Source organism: Apodemus sylvaticus, chromosome 8 (assembly GCF_947179515.1).
Source record: "Apodemus sylvaticus chromosome 8, mApoSyl1.1, whole genome shotgun sequence".
In the NCBI taxonomy this organism is placed as follows: Eukaryota; Metazoa; Chordata; class Mammalia; order Rodentia; family Muridae; genus Apodemus; species Apodemus sylvaticus.
Window position 1 is genome coordinate 90,478,918 of NC_067479.1, and position 25,217 is coordinate 90,504,134.

Below are 25,217 nucleotides of genomic sequence, written 5' to 3' on the forward strand. Positions count from 1 at the left end.
TTCTCAGTCCTATATCCAGCTCAACTTCCAGTTCCTGTGTTCTCTTCACGCACATAGTCCCCAGTTCCCATCTCTCCTTTCCTACCATCGATGCCACACCCTTGGTAGGCTCCTATAACCTCATGGATCACCTCAAGGTTTGCTCTGAAAAGTGCACACTTTTAATTGCTCTTTTGTAGGTTTGACCCTTAGCACTAAAACCTCGTTTAAAAGCGTGTTGTAGAAGAATGGAGGAAGGCCTGAGCGACCGCCCTCTTGCCGTGAGAGCACAGCCTTGTCAGGACAACAGTGTCTCAAACCCATGGGGAGTGGCAGAGTCTTCCTCTGGTCTGTGTGCAGATGTTCAGTGTATGCAGCAACTAGCAACCACCACTTCCTCTTCCCTCCTACCACAGGAACCTGAAACTGACACCTACTACAGAGACCTACCGAGACTGCCTACCCCACCTCCAGAGCTGTAAGGAAGACAATCTAAGTTTGGGCATTGTGTAGTAGTTGGCACGACTCAATCAAAAAGAGAACCCATCCCAGCTTTTCTATGAATGTGTCTGTCTTTTCTTCAGTATCCATCCTTCCTTCATTTCCTGTCACCCCAGTCAGGTTTCCAGAACCAACCTATGCTGAATGCTGTGCACATGTTTATAGGTATGAACGTGTACATGTGCATGTGTGTACATATATGAATATCACACTCTTGCTAATACCCAAAATAACTATTTCTCCTTCCCACAGTCAAATGTGGCTTTCAAGAAGACAATTACATCTACTTAAAGTCTCTCAAAAGAAGTTCTTTTGCCAAGAGAACCCTACTTGGTATATGAAAATTCTGGTCTATTGCTTTAAGAACAAGTTATATGTCACAGCAGCTCCCACACAATTCAGATGTCAACTCTTTCCTGCTGTGCAATGAATCAACAAGCAGAAATGGACTTCCATTTGAAAATTAAAATCTGAGTGTCACAGTGCTCAATAAGTCAATTCCATATAAAGGACTACATACCTTCTCAATCTGTTTCTGTTTGCTGAGTTCTTTCTGTTGTTTCTCTTTTACTCTCTCTATTTCTTTTTGTTTTTCTGATGCCCTACGATCCTAAAAAGGGAGGGGTAAATAATACAAATATGTTAAATAGGAAGTAGCTTTAAAGTTTATACATTTCAATTATTATGAGCTTTGTAACTTTTCAGTACTTTTACATTAGGCATACGAATAGTTTTCATTCTACAACACACATTAGTCCAGATTCTCTTTCTTATTTGGTTGGGGCTTTTTTGGTTTCAAGAGAGGGTTTCTCTGTGTAGTCCTGGCTGTCCTGGAACTTGTTCTGTAGAAAAAACTGGCCTTGAACTCAGAGATCCACCTGCTTCTGCCTCCCAAGTACTAGGTTTAAAGGTATGCACCACTGGCTGGCTCCAGATTCCCAATGCTATATAAGCAACAGCGCCTACTGTTAATCTTGTTTAGCAAAACAATTTTATTACTGCTAGTATGAAAGAGCTTTTATTACTCTGCTTTAGCCTAGACATCCTTAGAAATTAAGTGGCTCTGATTCTTACCAGTTCAGCATGCAAAGCTATCTGTTTTGCCAATCCAACAGAATCACAAATCTAAAAGAAAGAAAAAGTAAAACCTTTATATTAAACTAGATAGTTTTATATTACACTAAAATTTTCAAATGTCCAAATGGATGATATAACTAGTTTCTTAATAAAACATACTGATTCAAATAAGAATTAATATTTCAACCCCAAAGAATCTCAGCATATCTCCATCAGAACTGATGACCTTGTACTGCTGGCTTTTCTCCCCACCATGTGTCCATGCTACTTCTCATTATATCAGACTCACTAATGAGAGAGATCACCAGAGATGTACTGGTCAAAATGCAGACAAAGGAAGTGTAGCATGCCCAGGCCAGCCCTACAGCACAATCCCTGCACACTGAAGGCTAAGGGGAAATCATGTAAAAGAGAGTTGACCCTCTTTCTGCAGAACCCCAAACCATAATGGTCCCGCAACATAATAAGCCACAGGCTACCATTTGGGTGACTCCAGGCCTGAACCCCCAGGGAACCCTTGCACAAACAGTGTCTGAGGGCACTTAACATAGCCACCGACTTCTCCCGACTCAGTCTACATAATGACCACCCCTCCTACTGCAATCTCCCCCAGCCCCATGACTTTTCCCCAAGCCCTGCCACCACTCAGGAGCCCTTTCCCAGACCTGCTTCTCTGCTGCTATCCTGGAAGCCTGATTTCCTGAGGCCCTCAAGGCTGCTGAGGCTGGGGAGACACACTCAGTCCCTCCTACCCTATAGCTACAGCTGGGGACATTATGGAGGTCTGGTGCTGATGGCCAGTGTCCTCCCCACCTTGTTCCCAACAACAAAAAGCAGCAACCCCCAGAAGGATGAGGTCCTTCTCCAAACCAGGTACCTAGGTACCAGGACCGTCCTCTGACAGATGATACTAAGCTCAGTAGAACCCTCAATTGAAGGAACAGTTGTGAAAAGGGAAAGTATCACCCCATTAGTGAATAAAGATTTGTGAGTGGTTTTAAAAAAAGAGAAAGAGTTGAAAAGATTGTTAAGAGCCAAAAAACCAGAACACCTGCTATAGATGGTGTCTTCTAGACATAAGAAAGCTGTAGCTATGAAATTTCAACAATATGGTTGCCTAAACAAGACCTAAAAATTGGTAACTGACATGCCAATGGAAATCTCCCAAGGCCCTACCCATAGATGAACAGCTACAGGAAAAAAACTGTTCTGTCCAGAGATGAGCCTCAATAGGTTACCCAATGCTAATGGTCACACCTAAACATGTGAACATAAAGAGCAGCACTAAATGGGCCAGGTAAGTTTTACACACACACATACACACACACATACACACACACATGCCAATAATAATAATAATAATAATAATAATAATAATAATTAAGTCATGAATTTTTGAGGAAGGAGAGACACAGGAGGAGTTGGAAAGGGGAGAGAGAAAAGAAATGATGCTAATACAATATTCACTTATGAAATTAGCAAAACCACAAAAACTTACAAAGCATCACCACTGAGATAATAGACTGGCAGATTTAGGTAATGATACTGGTGTGAATTATTGACACCTAAAACTTCCCATGAGAGTATACTCCATTCCCAAGATAAGCTAATGGTCCGAGACTGAAGCAGCTGTCAGGAATGCACAGAACCCGGCAGGCTCTCCAGAGAAGCATGCGCTCCTCAAGCACTTCAACTGGACTAGGCATAACCTGAGAGCTTTTCCTAGAAACTTCAGGTTAAAACTGTGAATTTGGTAAGTATTTTATAAAATGAACATTCTGAAAGCCAGGTACCTTTTCCCCCTCATTGTTTGATTCGAATATATAGCAGACTGATGACAAGTTACTCTCACTTCTTCCGCCTGATGTCCGGAGAACAAATCCAAAAAGTCGTTTATTTTCCTGGTGCGTAGCATACAGAACTACACACGATAATGGAAACTGCCACAGAAACACCATAAATAAATAGGAGATATTCTGAATCATTGTAACAACATTCAGATGATAAACTCTCATGAGAAATTCTAAAAATATCACACATAAGAATTTTAAAGACAAATTTTCAATAGAATAATAATCTAGGAACAAATAATGCCACATTTGGAATTTACTAAAAAGAGGTTATTAAATACTGAGTTTTATTTTTCAGCAACATATTTACCAATATAAACTTAACTACAAAAAAAGATCTACTCAATAAATTATTAAATACATACAATTGTACCTACAAAGAAATACAAAATTATAAATAAACACAGTTATGTTCTTGTTTTGATGACTGCTGCTAGTTTCTTTGCTGCACAAACTCTCTAGGGACAAAAACTATCTCTAGGGTTAAAGCATGCTGACTCCTTACAAGTGCTCAGTAACTTTCTGGAGCTGGCTGCATTGTAACTACTGCCTAAGGACCAATGTTATTGATACTGTCATAGCAGGACACATGGGACCAGGTTATTATCAAACTATAAAATATATATATGAACAAATGATACTTAAAATTTTAATCACATAGAACTCACTGTGAGTCTTGTAACTTGGGTCTGCGGATCAATTAACCTATAATTAAAAATTTGGAAAACGACTTTTTAATTAGGCTAAACAACAAAAAAAATATTTTTCCTATAAATTTGTTTGGAGAAGGTTACTACTTACTTCAAACAGTCACAAGTGACTAATAAATGTGATTCTGTCATACGAAAGATGTTGTGAATGGCCCGTGCAGCTAAGATCTGGCGCATTGTTTCATAGACAACATCTGGATGGTCATCTGACTTTACCTCCATAGAACCAAGGAATCGGACAATGAATAGCTGATGAAGAATAGAGTCTGTAACAGAACATGGTACATTATGAGTCCAGGCTGGCCTTTGCTCACAGTTCTGCTTTAGCATCCCAGATGCTCATACTACAAGCGTGCTGACACATACAATATACAAATACCACTTCAGTATTATGTATTCCTCAACCCCACAGTTGTTTCCTAAAAGAATACACTGCATGATTTTGGATTTTCCTATGAAAAATAAAACCTAAAAAAGGAATTTGGAAATAACCCATAACACTTTAGTGTTTAAGTTATAAGAAAATTAAGGTCTCAGTTTCAGGTAGCAAAATGTTATGTTACAGTGGTATGGTTTGTGGTGGTTTGAATGAAAATGGCCCCCAAAGGCTCCGGGAGTGGCACTGTTGGAGGTGTGGCCGTGCTGGCAGAAGTAGGGGTGTAGAGATGTCACAAGCTCAAGCCAGGTCCAGTGGCTCACTCTGTCTTCCGGCTGTCTGACAATCCAGATGTAGATCTCTGAGCTCTTTCTCCAGCACTATGTCTGCCTGCATGTCACCATGCCTCTCACCAGGATAATGGACTAAACCTCTAAACTCTGAACTAGTCCCAAATAAATGTTTTCCTTTATAAAAGTCGCCATGGTAATGAGGTCTCTTCACAACGATAAAACCCTAACTAAAACATAGTTCTAGACCTAAAAATAAACAAATTCTTTGTATTATTCTTTTAACTTTTCTGTAAGTTTAAAATCACATTTAAGAAACGTAGCTGTGCTGGTAGGTGGTATTACGCCCAGCACTCAAGAAGCAGGGCAGGTATATCTCTGAGTATAAGGCCAGCCTTTGACAGAGAGAGTTCTAGGATAGGACAGACAGGGCTACACAGAGAAGCCCTGTCTCAAGAAACAGAAAGGAGAAAGGGAGGAGGCAAGAAGAGGGAGAAGAGGAAGGAGGTGGGGAGAAAGAGAAGGAGAAGAGGAAGGAGAGGGGGAGGAAGAGGAAGGAGAGGGGGAGAAGGAAGAAAGAAGAAACAAGGAAGGAGGAGGAAGAGGGAGGGAGAAGGAAGGAAGGAAGGAAAGAAGTAGGTAGAGAGGGAGGGAGGGAAGAAGGGAGGGAGGAAGGAAAAGGAGAGGAGAGGAGGGGAGGGGAGGGGAGGAGGAAGGATGGGGAGGGGAGGGGAGGGGAGGGGAGGGGAGGGGAGAGGAGAGGAGAGGAGAGGAGAGGAGAGGAGAGAAAAGAAAAGAAAAGAAAAGAAAAGAAAAGAAAAGAAAAGAAAAGAAAAGAAAAGAAAAGAAAAGAAAAGAAAAGAAAAGAGAAAAAGAAAACTAGCTGCTAGGGCTGGGGACACTGGCTCAGTGTGTTGTGTTAAGTATTTCCGGCATAAGCACGTAGGCCTGAGCTGAGATCCCAGCACCTACTTAAGAGCTGGCAGAAAGAGCAGGTAAGGTAGTGGGTGTCTGAAACCTGGGGCCTAGGGGCATAAGGGAGGCACACAGAGAGGGAACTGCTGGCCAGCAAACTCCAGATTCACTGAGGGGCTATGTCTCAAAAAACAGGAAGGAGAGAGGAAGACACCCAATGTGTGTATACACACACAAACACATACACACGAGTATATGCACACCTCACATACATGCACACAAACACAATACACACAAAAGCAACAAGAAAAAAGGCTACTGGCTGGGCATGGTGGAACATGCCTGTAATTCTAGTACTTGAGAAGGAGCAAAAGAATTAGTATTCAAGACCATCCTTGGTTACATTGTGAATTTGGAGGTAGCCTAGTTATTTGAGAACTACCTTTTTTAAAGAAAGGAAAGAAGGAAGAAAAACAAGAAATAGAGAACTGTGCATAACCTTCCACATACCCTCCCCACACCCAACCTACCTGGATCCCATGTCAATTACTTCTAAATCTAAATCTAGGCACTTCTGTGTGAACCTCCACCAACCTCTAGGCTTCTGCCAAGACCTGCCCTGTTTATTCCAACCTGTAAGCCCCTCCGCCCCTCCTCCCACATGATATCTCACCTCTCCACCTGGCCATATCTACCTCACACTCCAGGCTTGGACCACAACACATCATCTGTGCACCAGCCCAGGCCACTTTACCTATCTGATTTCCTTCTATCTAAGCCATCTCTTACCTCTAGGGCTAACATGCTTGTATATCCTTTATTGTATCCCAACATGCTCTGTCCACATTAGACATGAAACTAAGATAAGAAATCCATATACCCAGGTCTTTTGCAAAAATTCAACCAATATGAAAAAAATCAAGCCAGTATTTCCTCTCCAAAACCTACCAGTGCTGTAGAAATGTCTGCCAAGGTGAACCCCAAGACAAAGAATTTAAAATAACAATCATAACCTTCATCAAATAACACTTTAAGACAGGAAGAAACAGCTCAATGAAATTAAGGAGAAATAACTTAAGAACAAACACCTGAGTGATTCCCAAAAGAACATAAACAAAGTTGGTGGAAATTATGAAGAAAATCCAGGACTTAAGAATTCAATAAAGAGATAGAATCACTGAAGAGGACTCCGATGAAATGAGGATGAATCTGAAGAGTCCAGTAACCCAACTAGAACACTCAAGAGAAAGCCTCACAAGTGAAATGCAAAAAATAGAAGATTAGGTTTTGAAGATAAAGTAGAGAATTTACACCAAATAATCAAGAAATATGAAAAAATCTTAAAACCACAATAAAGGAACTTAGGAAAATGTGTGTACACAGAATACTAACTAGACAAAACCAGAAAATAAAATCCCCATAGTATATTGTCTTGGTGTTTTTATTGCTGCAACAAACACCATAACCAAAAAGTTTCCCCCTACCCCTTTGGGAAGAAAAGGGTTTTATTTAGCTTACACTTCCAAATTGCTGTTCATCACCAAAAGAAGTTAGGACAGGAACTAAAAAGGATATTGGAGCTGATGCGGATGTTGCTTACTGGCCTGCTTTACATAGCTTGCTCAGCCTTTCTTAATAGAACTCAGGACCACCAGCCCAGGAAAGGACCCACCACAATGGGCTGGGCCCTCAACCATCAATAACTAAGAAAATGTCTTATAGCTGAATTTTAGGGAGGCATTTCTCAATTTAGGTTCCCTTCTTTCAGACATCTCTCAAGTCAACGTAAAACTAGCCAACACAAGTATCATAGTAAGTATGTATACTAAGTATACATAAGTCAATTGCAACTGAGGCTGCACCTTCACCTTCACCTATGGTCTTCCATGGCCTCTCAGATTGCCAAGCCTCAGCTGCTCTTCAGGACCTCTTCATGCTTTCAAAATTAGTACCCACCTCTGGGTGACTCTTACACATTACCAAATCCAGCCGCAGCGCGAGGTACAACCTTGGCTATCTCTGGAACACAGCCTCTTTGTGCTCTCAGAAAACACTTCCCAGAAGATATCACCTCAATGATGCTGCTCTCTTAATCACCACTAATTTCTTAGTTCCAGCTAACCAGCGTCAATAGTCCCAGTAATTTAAAGGTTTCACTTTAGTAGTTCTTGTATCTTGTTAATCACAGCTGATTCTTCAGTCCCAGCTAACCAAAACCACAGAATCTTCATAATCAAAACAGAAAGGCCTCCATCTTCTGCACTGTTCTCGACATTATCTTCCAAATTCTTAAAGAACATCCCACAGAGCTCTTAAACATTCCAATGGCTCTTCTAGCTCAAAGTTCCAAAGTCTTTCCACAGTCCTACCCAAAACATGGTCAGCTTGTCACAGGAATACCCACTATGTTAGTACCAATTAGTCTTAGTCAGGATTTCTATTCCTGCACAAACATCATGACCAAGAAGCAACAGTGTCAACCAGCCAGAACCCCCCAGAGCTCACGGGGACTGGATCACCAACAAAAGAATATTCATGGAAGGGCCCAGGACTCCAGCCGCATATGTGGCAGAGGATGGCCTTGTTGGACATCAGTGGGAAGAGTGGCCCTTGGGCCTGAGCAGGTTTGATGCCCTAGTGTAGGGAAATGCCAGGGTGGGAAGGTAGGAGTTGGTGGGTGGGGGAGTACCCTCATAGAGGTGGGGGGATAGAAGGTTTCCAGAGGGGAGACCAGGAAAAGGGATAACATTTGAAATGTAAATAAAGAAAATATCCAATAAAAGAGAAAAAAAGGTGGTGGTGATAGGGGGGTTATTCTGCTTACACTTCCACACTGCTGTTCATCATTGAGGAAGTCAGGACAGGAACTCACACAGGATAGGAAGCAGGAGCTGATGCAGAGGCCATGGAGGGATGTTACTTACTGGCTTGCTTCCCCTGGCTTGCTCAGCCTGCTCTCTTACAGAACCCAAGAACACCAGCTCAGGGATGGCACAATCCACAAGGGACCCTCCCGCCTTGATCCCTAATTGAGAAAATGCCCCACAGCTGGATCTCATGGAGGCATTTCCTCAACTGAAGCTCCTTTCTCTGTAATAACTCCAGCTTGTGTCAAGTTGACACATAAAACTAGTCAGTACAATTAAGTGTATCAAAAGCTGCAAGAGAACATGAACACATACACACATACAAACAAAAGAAATATATAAAGGAAAGCCCATCAGAATGATAGCTGATTTCTTAATGGGACTTTCAAAAGCCAGTGGACTTTTGGAGTAATGCATTCAAGTCCAAAAAGACTAAAAGACCAACAGGAATCAGCAAAGCCAAGAATCTGTGGAAATAAACACAAAGCCATAATTAATAAATCACAAGATACCACTGAAAACACACCACCAAGAACCAACAACACAATGACTAAAATTAATACACACATTTCAATAATAACAGTCAACATAACTGGCCTCAATTCTCAAAACAAAAACCACAGACTGAACAGATCAAGAAACAAAATCCATCTATCTGCTGTTTACAAGAACTACAACTTTAAAGCCAGGCATCATCATAGAGTAAGAGAATGAACGACGAGCACTCCGATCAAATGCGACCAGGAGCAGGCTTCCCTAGCCTTGGACCTGACAAAATATATTTCAAACCAAAACTACTCATAAAGGGTAAAAGAGAACAGCTTGTTCTAGCCAAGGGAACTCTTAACCAAGAAGACAATACAATCCTAAACATACAATCACCAAACACTGGTCAATCTCATGCCATTAAAAAAAAAAAAACTAATAAATTTAAATACACAGATTAACATCAACCCATAAACAGTAAATGATTCCAATACTCAACTTTCTCCAATAGACAGGTCATCTAAACAGAAAAACATCAGAATTAAATGATACATCAGAATATTTCACCCATACACTGAAGAATACACATTCTGTTGAGCAGCACATAGAAGCTTCTCAAAAATGAACCACATCCTGGGACACAAAGCAAATTCTGACATATTCATCAAAGCTGAAGTAACTCTGTGTGTCCTACCTGACCACACTGATTAAATCTACAACTGATAACAGACAAACCTCTAGTGAGTACACTCACTAGGTATGGATAATGCATGAGTTAAAGAGGAAAACAGGAAAGAAAATATTTCCTGGAACTAAATGAAAATGAAAAAGCATCAAAACAAACCTTCTGATCGGACTAAAAGCAGTCCTTTGAAGGAAATTTAGAGCTCCAAGTACCTACATTAAAATAAAAAAAGCACAAATAAATAACATAATTATACAACTCAAAAACTTGGAAAAAGTGCCAGGCAATAGCGACACACACTTCTAACCGCAGCACTAAGGCAGCAGGTGGATCTGAGTTTGAGGCCAGAAGGGTCTACAGAGAGTTCCAAGATAGCCAGGGCTACACAGAAAAACCCTAACTCGGGAAAGAAAAGAAAAGAAAAAAAGGAAAGGAAAGGAGAAAGGAAAAAGGAAAGGAAAAAGGAAAGGAAAGGAAAGGAAAAAGGAAAGGAATGGAAAAAGGAAAGGAAAGGAAAGGAAAGGAAAGGAAAGGAAAGGAAAAAGGAAAGGGAAAAGGAAAGGAAAGGAAAAAGGAAAGGAAAGGAAAAAGGAAAGGAAAGGAAAGGAAAAAAGGAAAAGGAAAAGGAAAAGGAAAAGAAGGAAAAGGAAAAGGAAAAGGAAAAAAGGAAAGGAAAGGAAAGGAGAAAGGAAAGGAAAGGAGAAAGGAAAGGAGAAAGGAGAAGGGAGAAAGGAGAAAGGAGAAAGGAGAAAGGAAAGGAAGGAGAAAGGAGAAAGGAGAAAAAGGAGAGAGAAAGGGGAGAGAAAGGGGAGAGAAAGGAGAGAAAGGAGAGAAAGAAAGAAGAGAAAGGAAAGAAAGAAGAGAAAGGAGAGAAAGAAGAGAAAGGAGAGAAAGGAGAAAGGAGAAAAAAGGAGGAAAAAGGAGGGGAAAAAGGAGAAAAAAAGGAGGAAAAAAGGAGGAAAAAGGAGAAAAAGGAGAAAAAGGAGGGAAAAAGGAGAAAAAAGGAGGAAAAGGAGAGAAAGGAGAGAAAGGAAAGGAAGGAGAGAAAGAAGAAAGGAGAAAAAGGAGAAAGGAGAAAGAAAAAGGAGAAAGGAGAAAGGAAAAAGAAAAAAGTAAAATGAAAAGAAAAGAAAGAGAAAGAAAAACAAAGAGGAAACAGAAAAAAACAACAACAAACCATATCTAAACTCAGGTGGCAACAAGAAATAATAAGAAATAATATGAGCCAAAGTGTAAACTAATGAAATAGAAAAAAAGTACAATGAAAAGAATCGATGAATCTTAGATTGTAAGGAAATATTCTAAAAACCTGTTCTCCATTAAGCTGAAAAACCTAAAGAAATATATTTCTAGACTCAGCCAAACCATCTAAATTGTACATGATTGTACTGTCTGGTTTTGTGTGTCAACTTGACTCAGGCTAGAGTTATCACAGAGAAAGAAGCTTCAGGTGAGGAAATGCCTCCATGACATCCAACCATAAGGCATTTTCTCAATTAGTGATCAAGGGGGGGAGGGCCCCTTATGGGTGGTGCCATCCCTGGGCTGGTAGTCCTGGGTTCTATAAGAGAGCAGGCTGAGCAAGCCTGGGGAAGCAAGCCAGTAAGTAACATCCCCCCATGGCCTCTGCATCAGCTCCTGCTTCCTGACCTGCTTGAGTTCCAGTCCTGACTTCCCTTGGTGATGAACAACAGCAATGTGGAAGTGTAAGCTGAATAAACCCTTTCCTCCCCAACTTGCTTCTTGGTCATGATGTTTGTGCAGGAATAGAAACCCTGACTAAGACAAAGACTATTCAGTAATAAAAAGAAAACCATGAAATTACAGATGAATAGAATTAGAAAATAACATAGTGAGTTGTGAGGAACTTTTGGGGGTCAGTTTCTAGACACTTGGGGATTCTGACATCAGGCCAGGACTAAAGAAGTAAGCTCAAGGAGGGAATGTGACTGTGGGCCAGGACTCAGGAAATAGGCCCAGATGAAGAACATTTCCATTTGAGTTAATGCAGACCTCAGAGCAGGCTCAGCTGAGACAGGTGTGGCATTCCCTTTGTCTTGCTCATCCTGACTAGCACCTAGAAAGGTGTTTATGGGATTTCCTTGTTTATTGCCTTGCTTGTTCCTTGACCCAGAACTGATCTTATCATTTGGCATATACCTAAAGTGGTATAAAAGCAGACTGAAAAATATAAACCTGCTTCAGCCTCAGAACTGGCTAGGGTCAAGCTACAGTGTTGTCTAATTGTCTTTTTTCTTTTTAATCCGCACTCCTGCCCGGGAGAACCTGATGACTGACTGAGCCGGTTTGGCCAGAAGGCTCAACATTGGAGCTCCAGGAAGAGTACAGTGAAGGACACCACAGAAGGAAGCTCTCAGAGGAAAAGTAAAAACTATTTGGGCCAACAGTAAATAAACCTTGTAAAAATGGACATGGTAACAGTAAAATGGTATTTGTGTATGTATGTGTTTAGAGTTATGCTAAAATCTAGAGAAGTGAAGATAATTCTCATAGCTGCTTTGAAGTCTTTGAACCCTGATTGAGATAGTTTACACCCTAGACATGAGAGAATGGGTTTGAGAAAAGCAATCCTCCCCACATATCCAGGGATGGTTTGGCCAAAAAGAAGGAAAATGAATGTAAGCTGTTCCAGAGTTCTCCTAGGGACAGAAGGAGGTCAGGAGTCGTCCTGGAGGCAATGGCTTAGTTCAGGTTCTGGATCCCTTAGCTAGGATATCTGGGCCCCTTTGGTGGGACATCATCTAATTCTCTTCCCTCTCTGTCAATTGTCTGTCCTTGGCGCACCAATCTGTCCCTACCTGTCAAAACTATTTTAAGCCTGTGTTTCCGATTTGTTGTTTGATTGATTGTTGCTCTGTGTTTCATGTTCAAGAGAAAAACTGGTTAAAACTTATCTGCTGGTCATTCAACTCTTGATTTAATTTTAACCCAAAAATCTGTCTTAATTGGCCTTTGGAGCCCTGTACCTGTACCTAGCTAGGAGTTAAGGTCAGCTGGAGAAGCCTTGACAGGAGCTGTCTGCATAAGCTGCTCTTAAAAGGGTCAGCTGATTCTTGGCTTCTATGGTAAGAGAGCTGATGGCTATTTTTCCAAGAAAAATCTCTGTTGATTGTGATTATTGGGGTCAGCAGGTAACAGGACAGCTACAAAAAGTAATAATTTTATTTGGTCTAAGTAAATGTGTGTAGCTACTTCATTTTTGTCTCTGACTGGTTTTAAATGTATAAATATGCTCTGCGTGTCTTGGTTAGGTTGGCTTATAAGTTATTGAGTATGATTAAAAATTTGTAGCATTGGTAACACTGTAGTCATTCAGAACAACAGTATGTGTCATGAGCTTACCCAGGGAAACGGGTGTCTAAAGTTATCTCTAAATTAGGATAACATTTTGTGTAATTATCCTAGAAACTAGACTTATAAAAGATTCGGGGCAGTATCTCTTTGGTGAGGTTTTGGAGGCTGCACTATCATGTATTTGTGTGCAGGAACTGGCAGCCAAAAATAGGGTTGATGAACTTGCTGTTGATTTTGGAGAAACTGAATTGTTTGTTGGAGGTTGAGTTGTGCTTTCTAAAGTTGTGGCTGTGCTATGGTGTTGCAAGGGAAACACGGAGACTGTGATTGCCTGCCAGTGTTCGACTGGCTGCAGTTGGCTTACAGGCTCAGGATTTTAACTCACACACATCTGTAATCAGGCAGGTGGAGACTGTCGCAAGGTTTTTGAAAGGTTAATGAAACTATGGACTTGTGGGAGCATCACAACCCAGCTTGCCTATTCCAACTGCCGTCCCAGGAAATGCATATAGAATCACTATGGATTTGGAGAAGTGTTTTTATACTGTTCTTTGCATACTGGTGACTGAGGGAAGATTTGCACTTAGTGTGCCTGCTTGTAATTTTAGAGAGCCCATGAAGTAATATCATTGGAAAGTTTTGCCTAAGGAATGACTAATAGCCCTACATTATATAAAAAATTTGTCGCTGCTTCAATACAAGAAGTTAGGAATTTGAATCTTTCAGTGTATATTATTCGTTATATGGATGGTATTTTATTAGCTGATCCCTCTTTTAATACCCTATTATGAAGCTGTTTTTGTGTTAATACAAATTATATGACAGAATCACAAAAGTATTTTTGGGAAAGAACCTGATGAAATACTTATTCCTTATTCCAAACAGCAATTAAATTGGTTATTACAGAATACTGATATTTGGACTTTTGCATGTGTAAATTTTTCAGGCAAAATTGATAATCATTATACAAAAGACAAGTTGTCACAATTTGCCTCTATGCATGCTTTTGTATTTTCCTGTAAATTTATATATGTAGTCCATAGAAAATGGGCTTTCTATATTTACAGACTGTTGTGGATTGCCCTGGTACTGTTTGTAAGTTGATGCTAATTCTGCTCTCCCAGGAGGGGCTGCCTAGGACAGAGAGTGAATCACTCACTGTACTGAGTACTCAAGTACTTATGTGACTTCTTTTCTCTCTTTTATTTTTTATTTTTTGTTTTGTTTTGTTTTTCAAGACTGGGTTTCTCTGTATAGACCTGGCTGTTCTGAAACTCACTCTATAGACCAGGCTGGCCTTGAACTCAGAAATCCTCCTGCCTCTGCCTCCCAAGTTCTGGGATTAAAGGTGTGTGCCACCACTACTCAGCCTCAGGTGACTTCTTGTGAACCTTTTTCCCACTTTATTTTACAAGTTAAAGACTAGAGCTGGACTGGGCAGTGGAATAGAAGGTGGAGCTATAAAGTTTGGTTTTTTTAAAAGATATATTTGTTTATTTTATGTAAGTAACCTGTAGCTGTCTTCAGACACTTTAGAAGAGGACATCAGATCCCGTTATGGATAGTTGCGAGCTACCACGTGGTTCCTGGGATTTGAACTCAGGACCCTTGGAAGAGCAGTCAGTGTTCTTAACTTCTGAGTTCTCTCTCCAGCCCAGAGCTAAAAAAGTTTTAGGGAGAAGAAGGGGGTGGGGGTGGGGTAAGACTGAGGAGAAGGAGGAGGTGGAAGGAAGATGGAGCAGAAGCACGTGGCCTGGAGAAACTGCAAGTTATAAGGGATCTCATAGCTGGGGAATAGAGCAGTGTAGTGGGAGATCTGCCCAGTCTAGGCGCACGGCTTGTATTCATATTGAGTTGTGTGTTTTCTTTGCACGGGCTTATTTGGGTTGGAGATTTACCACAACAGTGTATTGGTAAGAACTCAACTACCTGAGTTAAAAGTTCACTGCCCCCCAACAACCCCCCAATACACCCCAATCCCCACCCACCACCACCACCACCCCACCCCCGAGATTTTGATCTAGGCTGCAGCAGTGTGGATTGTACTGAGGGGCCTACAGAGAACTACAGAGAGGCTCCCTCCCACAATTCCCAGACAGAGAGCTACTGCCAGGGGCAGCACCTCAGCCTGGAGCTGGGCTTGAGCAGCACCGTGTAAGAATCACAGGGAGGGACAGGAGACCCTGGAACACAACTACCTGCGAGGTAGTTTTTGGGTAGATCTGGGCATCTACACTGGGAAGAGCCTTTCTGTGTTCACTTCCCCAGATGCCCCCCACCCCGTTTCAACACAGGAAACTGACAGCTAGACTGGATCTCTGGAGTGCTTGCTTACACTTCAGGTTGCCTGAGATCAACACACAAGTACATACTGCTGCCAGCTACAACAGAAGACTTGGGTCTTTCTACACTCAGCTCCTCCCTGTGAATAAAGAATCAGAGAGGACTGCACTGTTTTGAATAGAATGACAGAGAAAAACAAAGGTGCAAGGGCTCCAGATCAGGTAAGACATTGATACAGAGAGAGATCTAACCTTTTGATAATTAAAGATGAGAAACACAATATCTTTTGGGCTTTCTGTGATGATATTTTGAATGGTTTGACAGGGTTGGATTTAAAGGAAATAGACACCTTATCATTCACCGGCATTGCAACATTCATTCTCTTGATTTATTATGTCTTCTCAAAAGACAGGACCATAGATAAAAAGATTTTCTTGCCTTGTACTAAGCTCAACTCCAAATGGATCAAGGACCTCCACATAAAACCAGACACATTGAAGCTAATAGAAAAGAAACTGGGGAAGACCCTTGAGGACATTGGTACAGGGGGAAAGTTCCTGAACAGAACACTAATATCTTATGCTCTAAGATCAAGAATTGACAAATGGGACCTCATAAAATTACAAAGTTTCTGTAAGGTAAAGGACACCATCAAAAGGACAAATCAGCAACCAACAAATTGGGAAAAGATCTTTACCAACCCTACATCCAACAGAGGGCTAATATCCAATATATACAAAGAATTCAAGAAGTTAGACACCAGAAAACCAAATAACCCTATTAAAAAATAGGGTTAGAGAGCTAAACAAAGAATTTTCACCTGAAGAACTTCGGGTGACTGAGAAGCATCTTAAAAAATGCTCACCATCACTAGTCATTAGGGAAATGCAAATCAAAACAACCCTGAGATTTCACCTTACACCAGTCAGAATGGCCAAGATTAAAAACTCAGGAGACTGGAGGTGTTGGCAAGGATGTGAAGAAAGAGGAACACTCCTGCACTGCTGGTGGGAATGCAAATTGGTATAACCACTCTGGAAATCAGTCTGGCGGTTCCTCAGAAAACTGGGCACGTCACTTCCAGAGGACCCTGCTATACCACTTCTGGGCATATACCCAGAGGATTCCCCAGCATGTAATAAGGATACGTGCTCCACTATGTTCATAGCAGCCCTATTTATAATAGCCAGAAGCTGGAAAGAACCCAGGTATCCCTCAACGGAAGAATGGATGCAAAAAATGTGATATATATACAAAACGGAGTACTATTCCGCCATTAGAAACAATGAATTCATGAAATTCTTAGACTAATGGATGGAGCTGGAGAACATCATACTGAGGTAACCCAATCTCAAAAGATTAATCATGGTGCCGGGCGTGGTGGTACACACCTGTAATCCCAGCACTTGGGAGACAGAGGCAGGCGGATTTCTGAGTTTGAGGCCAGCCTGGTCTACAGAGTGAGTTCCAGGACAGCCAGGGCTATACAGAGAAACCCTGTCAAAAAACAAAACAAAACAAAAAAACCAAAGTCATGTAAAAAAAAAAAAGATTAATCATGGTATGCACTCACTAATAAGTGGATATTAGCCTAGAAAATTGGAATACCCAAAACATAATACACACATCAAATGATGTCCAAGAAGAACTGAGGAGTAGCCCCTGGTTCTGGAAAGGCTCAGTAAAGCAGTATAGGGGAATACCAGAACAGGGAAGTGGGAAGGGGTGGATGGGGGAACAGGGGGTGGGAAGAGGGCTTATGGGACTTTCGGAGAGTGGGGAGCCAGAAAAGGGGAAATCATTTGAAATGTAAATAAATATATCGAATTAAAAAAAATCTGGCAAATGGAGGATGTTGACAGATCTCAGAGCGATTGATAAGATTATTCAGCCAATGGGTTCCCTGCAGCCTGTGATCGCATTACCTTCCCTGTTGCCTAAGGAATGGCCTATCATAGTGATTGAGCTGAAAGATTGTTTTTTCACAATTCCTCTACATGAATGTGATAAGGAAAGGTTTGCTTTCTCAGTACCTACCTTCAATAGAGGTCACCCTATAAAAAGATAACACTAGAAAGTCCTGCCACACGGAATGTTAAATAGCCCTACCATATGTCAATATTTTGTACAACAGCCACTGGAGATGATTCGCAAACAATTTCCCCAATCAATTATTTATCATTTTATGTATGACATCCTATTGTCTGATCCAGATATAAATATTGTAGAAAGAATGTTTGAAGTAGAAAAAATACTTGCCTTGCTGGGGATTGCAAATCACCCCTAAAAATACACAAAGATGAGATTCTATTATCTAGGGTATAAAATAAGTCTAAAAGAGTTAGGCCACAAAAGGTGCAAATTAGAAGAAACCAAATAAGGACCCTTAATGATTTTCAGAAGCTACTGGGAGATCTCAACTGGCTGTGATTGGCTTGGCCACTCAAGAGCTAATTTATTTCAAACCTTACAAGGCGATAAAGATTTAAATAACTCTAAGAAACTATCAGCTGAGGCTGAGAAGGAGTTAGCTTTGGTAGAAGGGAAACTGCAGGATACACCTCTAGATCGTATTGATCCAAAGATGGCTTGCATCTTAGTAATCTTACCTTCCACTCATTCCCCTACAGGAATTCTTAGGCAGTGGCAAGATTATATCTTAGAGTGGATATTTTTAGCACATAAACAGAGTAAGAAACTAAAGACCTACAATGAGAAGGTCTCTGAATTCATACTAAAAGGAAAAATGAGACTTCGACAATTAGTTGGAATGGATCTGGCTGAAATTGTGGTACCTTTTACTAAGGCAGAAATTGTCTCACTGTGGGCACAAGATGAACACTGGCAAAGAGCATGCAGTAATTTCTTGGGAGAGATTAACAACAGGCACCCTAAAAGCAAGTGACTTCAATTCATAAAAAACCTAACTGGATTCTCCCTCGTATAATAAAGGGAACTCTAAGCCGAGCGGTGGTGGCACACACCTGTAATCCCAGCACTCAGGGAGGCAGAGGCAGGTGGATTTCTGAGTTCAAGGCCAGCCTGGTCAACAGAGTGAACTCCAGGACAGCCAGGGCTATACAGAGAAACCCTGTCTCGAAAAAACAAAACAGAAGGGAACTCTAGTATCTGGAGCCCCTACATTTTACACTGATGCCAATAAATCAGGAAAGGCAGGATATAAATCAAAAGATGTAAGTAAGGTAGCTGAGAGTCCCTATAAGTCAGCTCAAAAGTCTGAATTATATGGAGTTATCATGGTGTTGTCAGATTTCAAGAGTCTCTTCATATAGTAACTATCTCAATATGCTGAAAGGGTTGTTTTACACATAGAGACTGCTGAACTTATTCAGGATGATTCTGAACTGACTTCACTAGTCAGCTGCAACATGATCAGAAATAGGGGTTATCCACTATATAGAACACACATAAGATCCCATACAGGTCTGCCAGGCCCTGTGGTGTAAGGTAATAATGAAATTGACCAGCTATTGATAGGAAGTATACTAGAGGTTTCAGAATTCCATAAAAAACGCCAAGTTAACAGCAAAGATTTAAAGAAAGAATTCTTTATCACATGGCAATAAGCCTAGGAAATTGTGAGGCAATGTCCTACTTGCTCATTATATAACCAAACTCCACTGCCTACAGGAACTAACCCTAAAAGTACCCAAAGAAATAACATTTGGCAAACGGATGTCTTCCATTTTACAGAGTTTGGTAAACTGAAATCTGTGCACCATACTATAGACACATACTCGGGATTTCAATGGGCAACTGCCTTAGCATCAGAAAAGGCTGATTCTGTAATTACACATTTGTTATCAGTTACAGCCATTATGGGAATATCCATACAAATTAGAACAGTCTTTATTTCTAGTAAGATGAAGCAGTTTTTTGCATATTATAATATAAAACATGTTACAGGCATATCACATAATCCTACAGGACAAGCAACTGTGGAGAAGAAATCTAATCAAACTCTAAAGGAGATGCTTAATAGGCAAAAGGGAACAGCAAAAAAACCCAAGGATAGATTACATAGTGCTTTATTAACCTTAAGGTTTTTAAATGCAAATGAACAAAACACCACAGCTGTTGAAAGACAATGGATTGTGGAAAAAAACTATTGAACTAACCCAGCCTGTTTATATTAAGAATATTGACATCAGAATGGAAAATGGGATATGTGTTATGCTGGGGGAGAGGTTATGCCTATGTTGAAAAAAAAAAAGCTGTGGGTTCCTTTCAAGTTGATAAAAATCAGTCATGACAAAGGGAGACTTCCTAAAGACCTTGGCAACACAGAAGAAAAGGGAGACTAACACAGTCAACAAAATAGGCGATGTATATGGTGATGTTTATGTCTGTATATGGAGACAGCTCTGGAACCAGCTGAAACTAAAATGTCTATAAACAGCCAATAACACTCATTGGGAACAACTTTTTCATGACTTGTTATTACATAACCATCCTTTACAATGGTATGCATACAAAGTTAGATTGCTGTTTGATTACATAAACTAACCTGAAGAAAGGCAGTCACCTTTCTTTATTGATCTTTATTAAGAATCTGTGCACCCTGCATGCTCCATGTGAATGTCTTTACAGAACTATATGCTGCTTGTAAGTTTTGTATACTGCAGGATGAAAGAAGAGAAAGACAGCCCTGAAAAGATTCACACTTCAGGAGGCTGAGATTCTGGGACCTTTCATTCCAGCGAGTTTGATTCTACCTCAACTACATAGAAGCTGCTTCTCTTGAAGACTTGCTTCCAGAACTTTTCCAGAACAGTTAGCTTGCCTATCCAGCCTTTCAGACTGTCATGGTCAAGATATCAGCTAAGCAAAGCACTCTCAGCACACAGTGACTGGAAAACAAATGGTGCCAGCTATCCCTCCTTTGACAAGCCAGTTTTCCTATTCACCCCAATTCAGCTGGAAGCAGACAAATCATCAGCTCAGTTCCTTATGTTGGGGTAGATGATTCTGATTATTTTATGAATTATAGATATGTAGTCATGTAAGGGATACTTTACAAATGTAGCGTTGGACAGGGAGGGAACTAGAGAGATCAGGGATTTCTTCCTTTCCTTTCCTCTTCTCTCTTTCCCTCTTAGGTATAAGGGAAGTGTGTGGAAGAAAAAGGGGGATATAGTAATATCACAGAAGTTATAGAAATAGACAAATAGGGATAGGTTAGCAAATTTACTCTTAAGCAAATCATTACATAGCTATATCTTACATTGGTAGAAATCTTTATATTGATACAAAGTTGAAGTTATAATCTCTTATACTGGTACAGAATTTGTTTGATACAAATTTAAAGTTTTCATTGGTATGAATTTCTTATTGATATAAAACTAGGATTAATATTGTTACTCAAATATACACATTGTGCCTATACATTTAAGAATACAAGGCTTAGACCCAGTGTTTCTATAACTGCTATTATAAACTGTTTTTAGATAATTAAGCAATATGAGTTAAGGACCAGATAGCAAACTTACAGTTCTGAGTTAATTTTTTCCCTTTTTTTTCCCATTAGATATTTTCTTTATTTACATTTCAGATGTTATCCCCTTTCCTGGTTTCCCCTCCAGAAACCCCATATCTCATAGCCCCCCCCCTTCTATGAGGGTGTTCCCTTACCCACCCACTCCACCCTTCCCCATCCTGGCATTCCCCTACACCAGGGCATCCAGCCTTCACAGAACCAAGGGCCTCTCCTCCCATTGATGTCTGACAAGGCCATATATGTGGCTGGAGCCATGGGTCCCTCCATGTGTACTCTTTGGTTAGTGGTTAAGTCCCTGGGAGCTGGGGGGGGGGGGGGGCGGTCTGGTTGTTGATATTGTTGTTCTGTCTATGGGGTTGCAAACCCCTTCAGCTCCTTCAGTCCTTTCTGTAACTCCTCCTGGTTCTGAGTTAACTAAAAGGGTGTTCCTGAGATATTTCAATTAGAAATGGCCGAGAGTAGTCAAGGCTTAATAGTTCAAAAATGCTTTGGGTAGATAGTCTTCAAAGGCATCAGAAGTCCACAGAATATGACATTGACAAACATTTTGTTATTAAAGATCATTTAAATAGAGATCTGTCTGCTCCTCACAGCATCCCTTTCTTGGATTCAAAGAAGAAATTGAGCATCAACGGAGTTGCTCCAGTTTTGGCAAGACAGCCACTAGGCAAGAATTGCCTCAATTCATCTACAGACAAAATACTGTCCAGAAAAAGGACACTATGCAGCATAGATGACTATCTCTGCAAAACAGGGTAATCAGTCCTTCAAAATTGTGTTACAAAGATCTGTCAGATGATCCTGGACCAGAAGGCTGAAGACTGATGCGCCAATGCTCTGAAGAATGAAGGACTATTCAAGTGATCAGCAGTCTCTATAAATTGTCTAAGTTTTGAAAACTATGTTTTGTGCTTCTCATATTTTCAGGTAATATTAGTCATTCTTGGATTTCTGATGGGGTTGTCGACTGGTTGTGAGTCTCATAGCCAACCCAAGCTGTTTAGTATTGAGAAAGATGACATAAATTTGAGAGGATGGTTTTCAGATGGCATATAATCTAAAACTAGGACATAAGTCAGGGGTAGAATTACAAGTCTTTTAAGTTAGGATAGATAGAGTGCTTTATTTAATTGACAAATTTGATGGACTGGGTGTTAAGTGTATCTTATACTTTATAAATTGTACAAGCGTAATAGTAGTACTCCATTTACATCTGAGGGAAAAGAGCCTTTTAATTGGTCAAAAAGGGATAAATGTTGTGGATTGCCCTGGTGGTGTTTGTATTTTGATGCTAATTCCGCTTTTCCAGGAGGGGCTGCCTAGATCAGGGAGTCACAGTACTCAGGTGACTTGTGAACCTTCTCCCCACTTTTACTTGTTAAAAAAAAAAAAAAAAAAAGGCTAGAGCCAGTAATTGGGAAGAGAAGAGAAGGTGATGCTGATAGTTTTAGGGAGGAGGAGGAGATGGGCGGAAGAGAGGAAGGAGGAGGAGGTAGAGGAAGATAGAGAAGCAGCACATGGCCTGGAGAAACTGCAAGTGATAAGGGATTTCCTAGCTGGAGAAGATAGTAGTCTAGCGAGAGATCTGCCCAGTCTAGGAGTGCAGCTTGTATTCATATTAACTTAGTTGTGTTTTCTTTACACAGGCTTATTTGGGTTGGAGATTTACAGTAACAGACATATGTTCTTCCTTCTAATGGGAAGGCAGCATATGTCATTGGATCACATGTTTATTCTCTTGAGTTTCCCCCTACTTGAGCACAAATAATCAAACTATGTGCTTTTCAATTTGTATAATGTGAACCAATATATAGTTCATGGTTTAAAACTGCTTAAAATTATTCCTTTTTTAAAAATACTGCTATTTCTCAGATTTTGCAATTTATGCAAATACAGTTTATTAAGAGAACAAACTATTCCTTACTTTATAGGACATTTAAGAGCTCATACTGGATTGCCTAGACCCCTTAGTGAGGGGCCGTGCCACAGCAGATTTTTATACCAGGCAGATTACAGAGCTTACACAGGAACAATTAGCCAAACAAATTCATTCTTTATATCATCAAAATAGCAATAGCTTGAGACAACAATTTCTAGAGAATGTGCATGTCAAATTGTAAAGATTTGTCTTCAATACCCTCAATGGTGTTAATCCTCGAGGACTTATTCCTAATCAATTATGGTAAATGGATGCTACTCACATTTCTGATTTTAGAAAATTAAATTACGTACCCATGACTTGACACCTTCTTAGGCTTTCTAGTTGCAACTGCTTTAACAGGAGAAGCAACTAAAAATGTAGTTAGTCGTTGCATAGTTCCATCAGATTAAAACAGATCATGGAACTGTCTATTGCAGTCAAGCATTTGAGATGTTTTGTCAACAATTTAATACTACCCATATTACTGGGTAATATCCTCAAGGATAAGATATTGTGAAACAAGTACTGTGGAACTTTAAACAGTATCTTCATTAAAAAGAGGGGCAGTTATATCCCAATATACCATACTATTATTTAAATCATGACCTTTTTATTTTAAAATGTGGATACCAAGGGACTCTCTGCCGAGTGTCTATGGCACCCTACAACTAGGCATACTTATGCTTAGGTGAAATGCCTAGGCATACTTATGCCTGGCATACGGCTTGGTCCCGATCAGCCATTAATATAGGGAAGAAGGCATATTTGTGGGGTTTTTCCCATAGGATGCTGCAAGAGCATGCTAGAAGGGGAGGACCCAACTGTCCGCTTCTGAGTACCCGTGAAGCACACCTGATTTGCAAAGTGGTTGGTGTTCTCGGATCACTCTACACTATGTGAGGGTCTCCTACCAAGATAGGCTCTGCCCCTCTCCTAAGAGCTGCCTAAGATATGGAAACAACAATCCTCTGTTCCCCACAAGAGGAATTAGGTACATGACTCCCCCCTCTGGTTAAAGCCTGCTGGTGCATCAATGAGACCTATAGATGTCTGCTTGCTCGCCAGCCTCACAAAAAATACAAGAGAAAATGGCAGGAGCTAAACTGACCTTACTTTCCATTTCAAAGATAAACAACAGTATAGGCCCATTGTCAGTGGGGGAAACCGAATTATGATTTTAAGATCAAAACCATGCTAAAGACAAAAGGGGGGGAAATGTGGAAGGCAAGGTTCCTCCCCAGTGACAGTGCCTCTCTGTGATAAGATGCTGAAAGCTTAATCGGTAGCTTCCCCTTTAAGAAATAGAGATGAGCCTGGCTGAGGAGCTGACAGGCTCCTGACCTTCTCCTGTAGCTAGAGAGCAGAGTGTTCCACGAACATAAAGTGTTAACGTATAAGGTGACCAAGCTATTCTGACCAAGACAAGACAAAATAAAAGTGACAGTTCTCTGAATCACCCCTCTGTCCCTCCTGCTACTGGGTCCTAGGGAAGGCCACAAACTATCAACAATCTTACTGCAAAAATTTCTCTTGACCTATAGATTTAAAAATATATTTCTCGCCGGGCAGTGGTGGTGCACACCTGTAATCCCAGCACTTGGGAGGCAGAGGCAGGTGGATTTCTGAGTTCAAGGCAAGCCTGGTCTACAGAGTGAGTTCCAGGATAGCCAGGGCTACACAGAGAAACCCTGTCTCAGAAAAAACCAAATATATTACTTATAGTAATCCAGCCCCCTTGTAAATAGGGTATAAAAGATGTGTGCTTTTTTTGATCGAGGTTGACTGTCCCTCCGAGGATGAGCAACCAACCCCATGTGCTCTCACATCAATCTTTCCTCAAGTTGTGTGCTGAGGAACTGCCCGCCTAAACACAGACCCTGGGGGAAGGGGGGTCTGCTGAGTTACAACAGACACAAGAAGTTAAGACAGCTAGTCATTTAGCAAAAAATGTTACTGAGTATTCAAGAGGAATTAGATAGGCATTTGGAACAAGGGATTGATGTTCTTTATGATTCAAATTATTGGAGGTTCAGAGTTTAAGAGTAAGATGTTATCTCCAGTGTCATGCTAAACACCAATGGATTTGTGTTACTTCTAAACATTCAATGAGAGTCACTATAATTGGGAGAAAGTTCAAAGACACTTGCAGGGTATTTGGCATAATTCTAACACCTCTCTAGATGTTTTAACTGTGCATACCGAGTTTATGAATTTAAATAATGCTGCTCTGCTGAGCTTTGATGCTGCAGATATTGCTGATAAAGTTACTCATGGACTGAGGTCAGTATTTCCATCTTGGTAAAGCTTCAAGAATGGCATAGCTTGATCATGTTAGCCCTTCTTGTCCTGGGAAATCTTCTTTTTTTTTTTGTTTGTTTGTTTGTTTGTTTGTTTGTTTTTCGAGACAGGGTTTCTCTGTATAGTCCTGGCTGTCCTGGAACTCA

The 25,217-nt window shown here is 40.6% G+C and overlaps 1 protein-coding gene across 3 annotated transcripts in view; it reads right to left on the reverse strand.

The window, feature by feature from the left end:
- The window catches only part of Appl1 (adaptor protein, phosphotyrosine interacting with PH domain and leucine zipper 1), an 83,483-nt gene that overhangs the window by 22,666 nt on the left and 35,600 nt on the right, over positions 1–25,217 (reverse strand). For all 3 annotated transcript variants that reach the window (XM_052189946.1, XM_052189945.1, XM_052189944.1), the window contains 5 exons: positions 4,209–4,383; positions 4,076–4,112; positions 3,351–3,497; positions 1,555–1,605; positions 1,001–1,090 (listed from right to left, as the gene is read on the reverse strand). In XM_052189946.1, the coding sequence (XP_052045906.1) occupies positions 1,001–1,090; positions 1,555–1,605; positions 3,351–3,497; positions 4,076–4,112; positions 4,209–4,383 (500 nt within the window). The remainder of the gene's footprint in view (positions 1–1,000; positions 1,091–1,554; positions 1,606–3,350; positions 3,498–4,075; positions 4,113–4,208; positions 4,384–25,217) is intronic.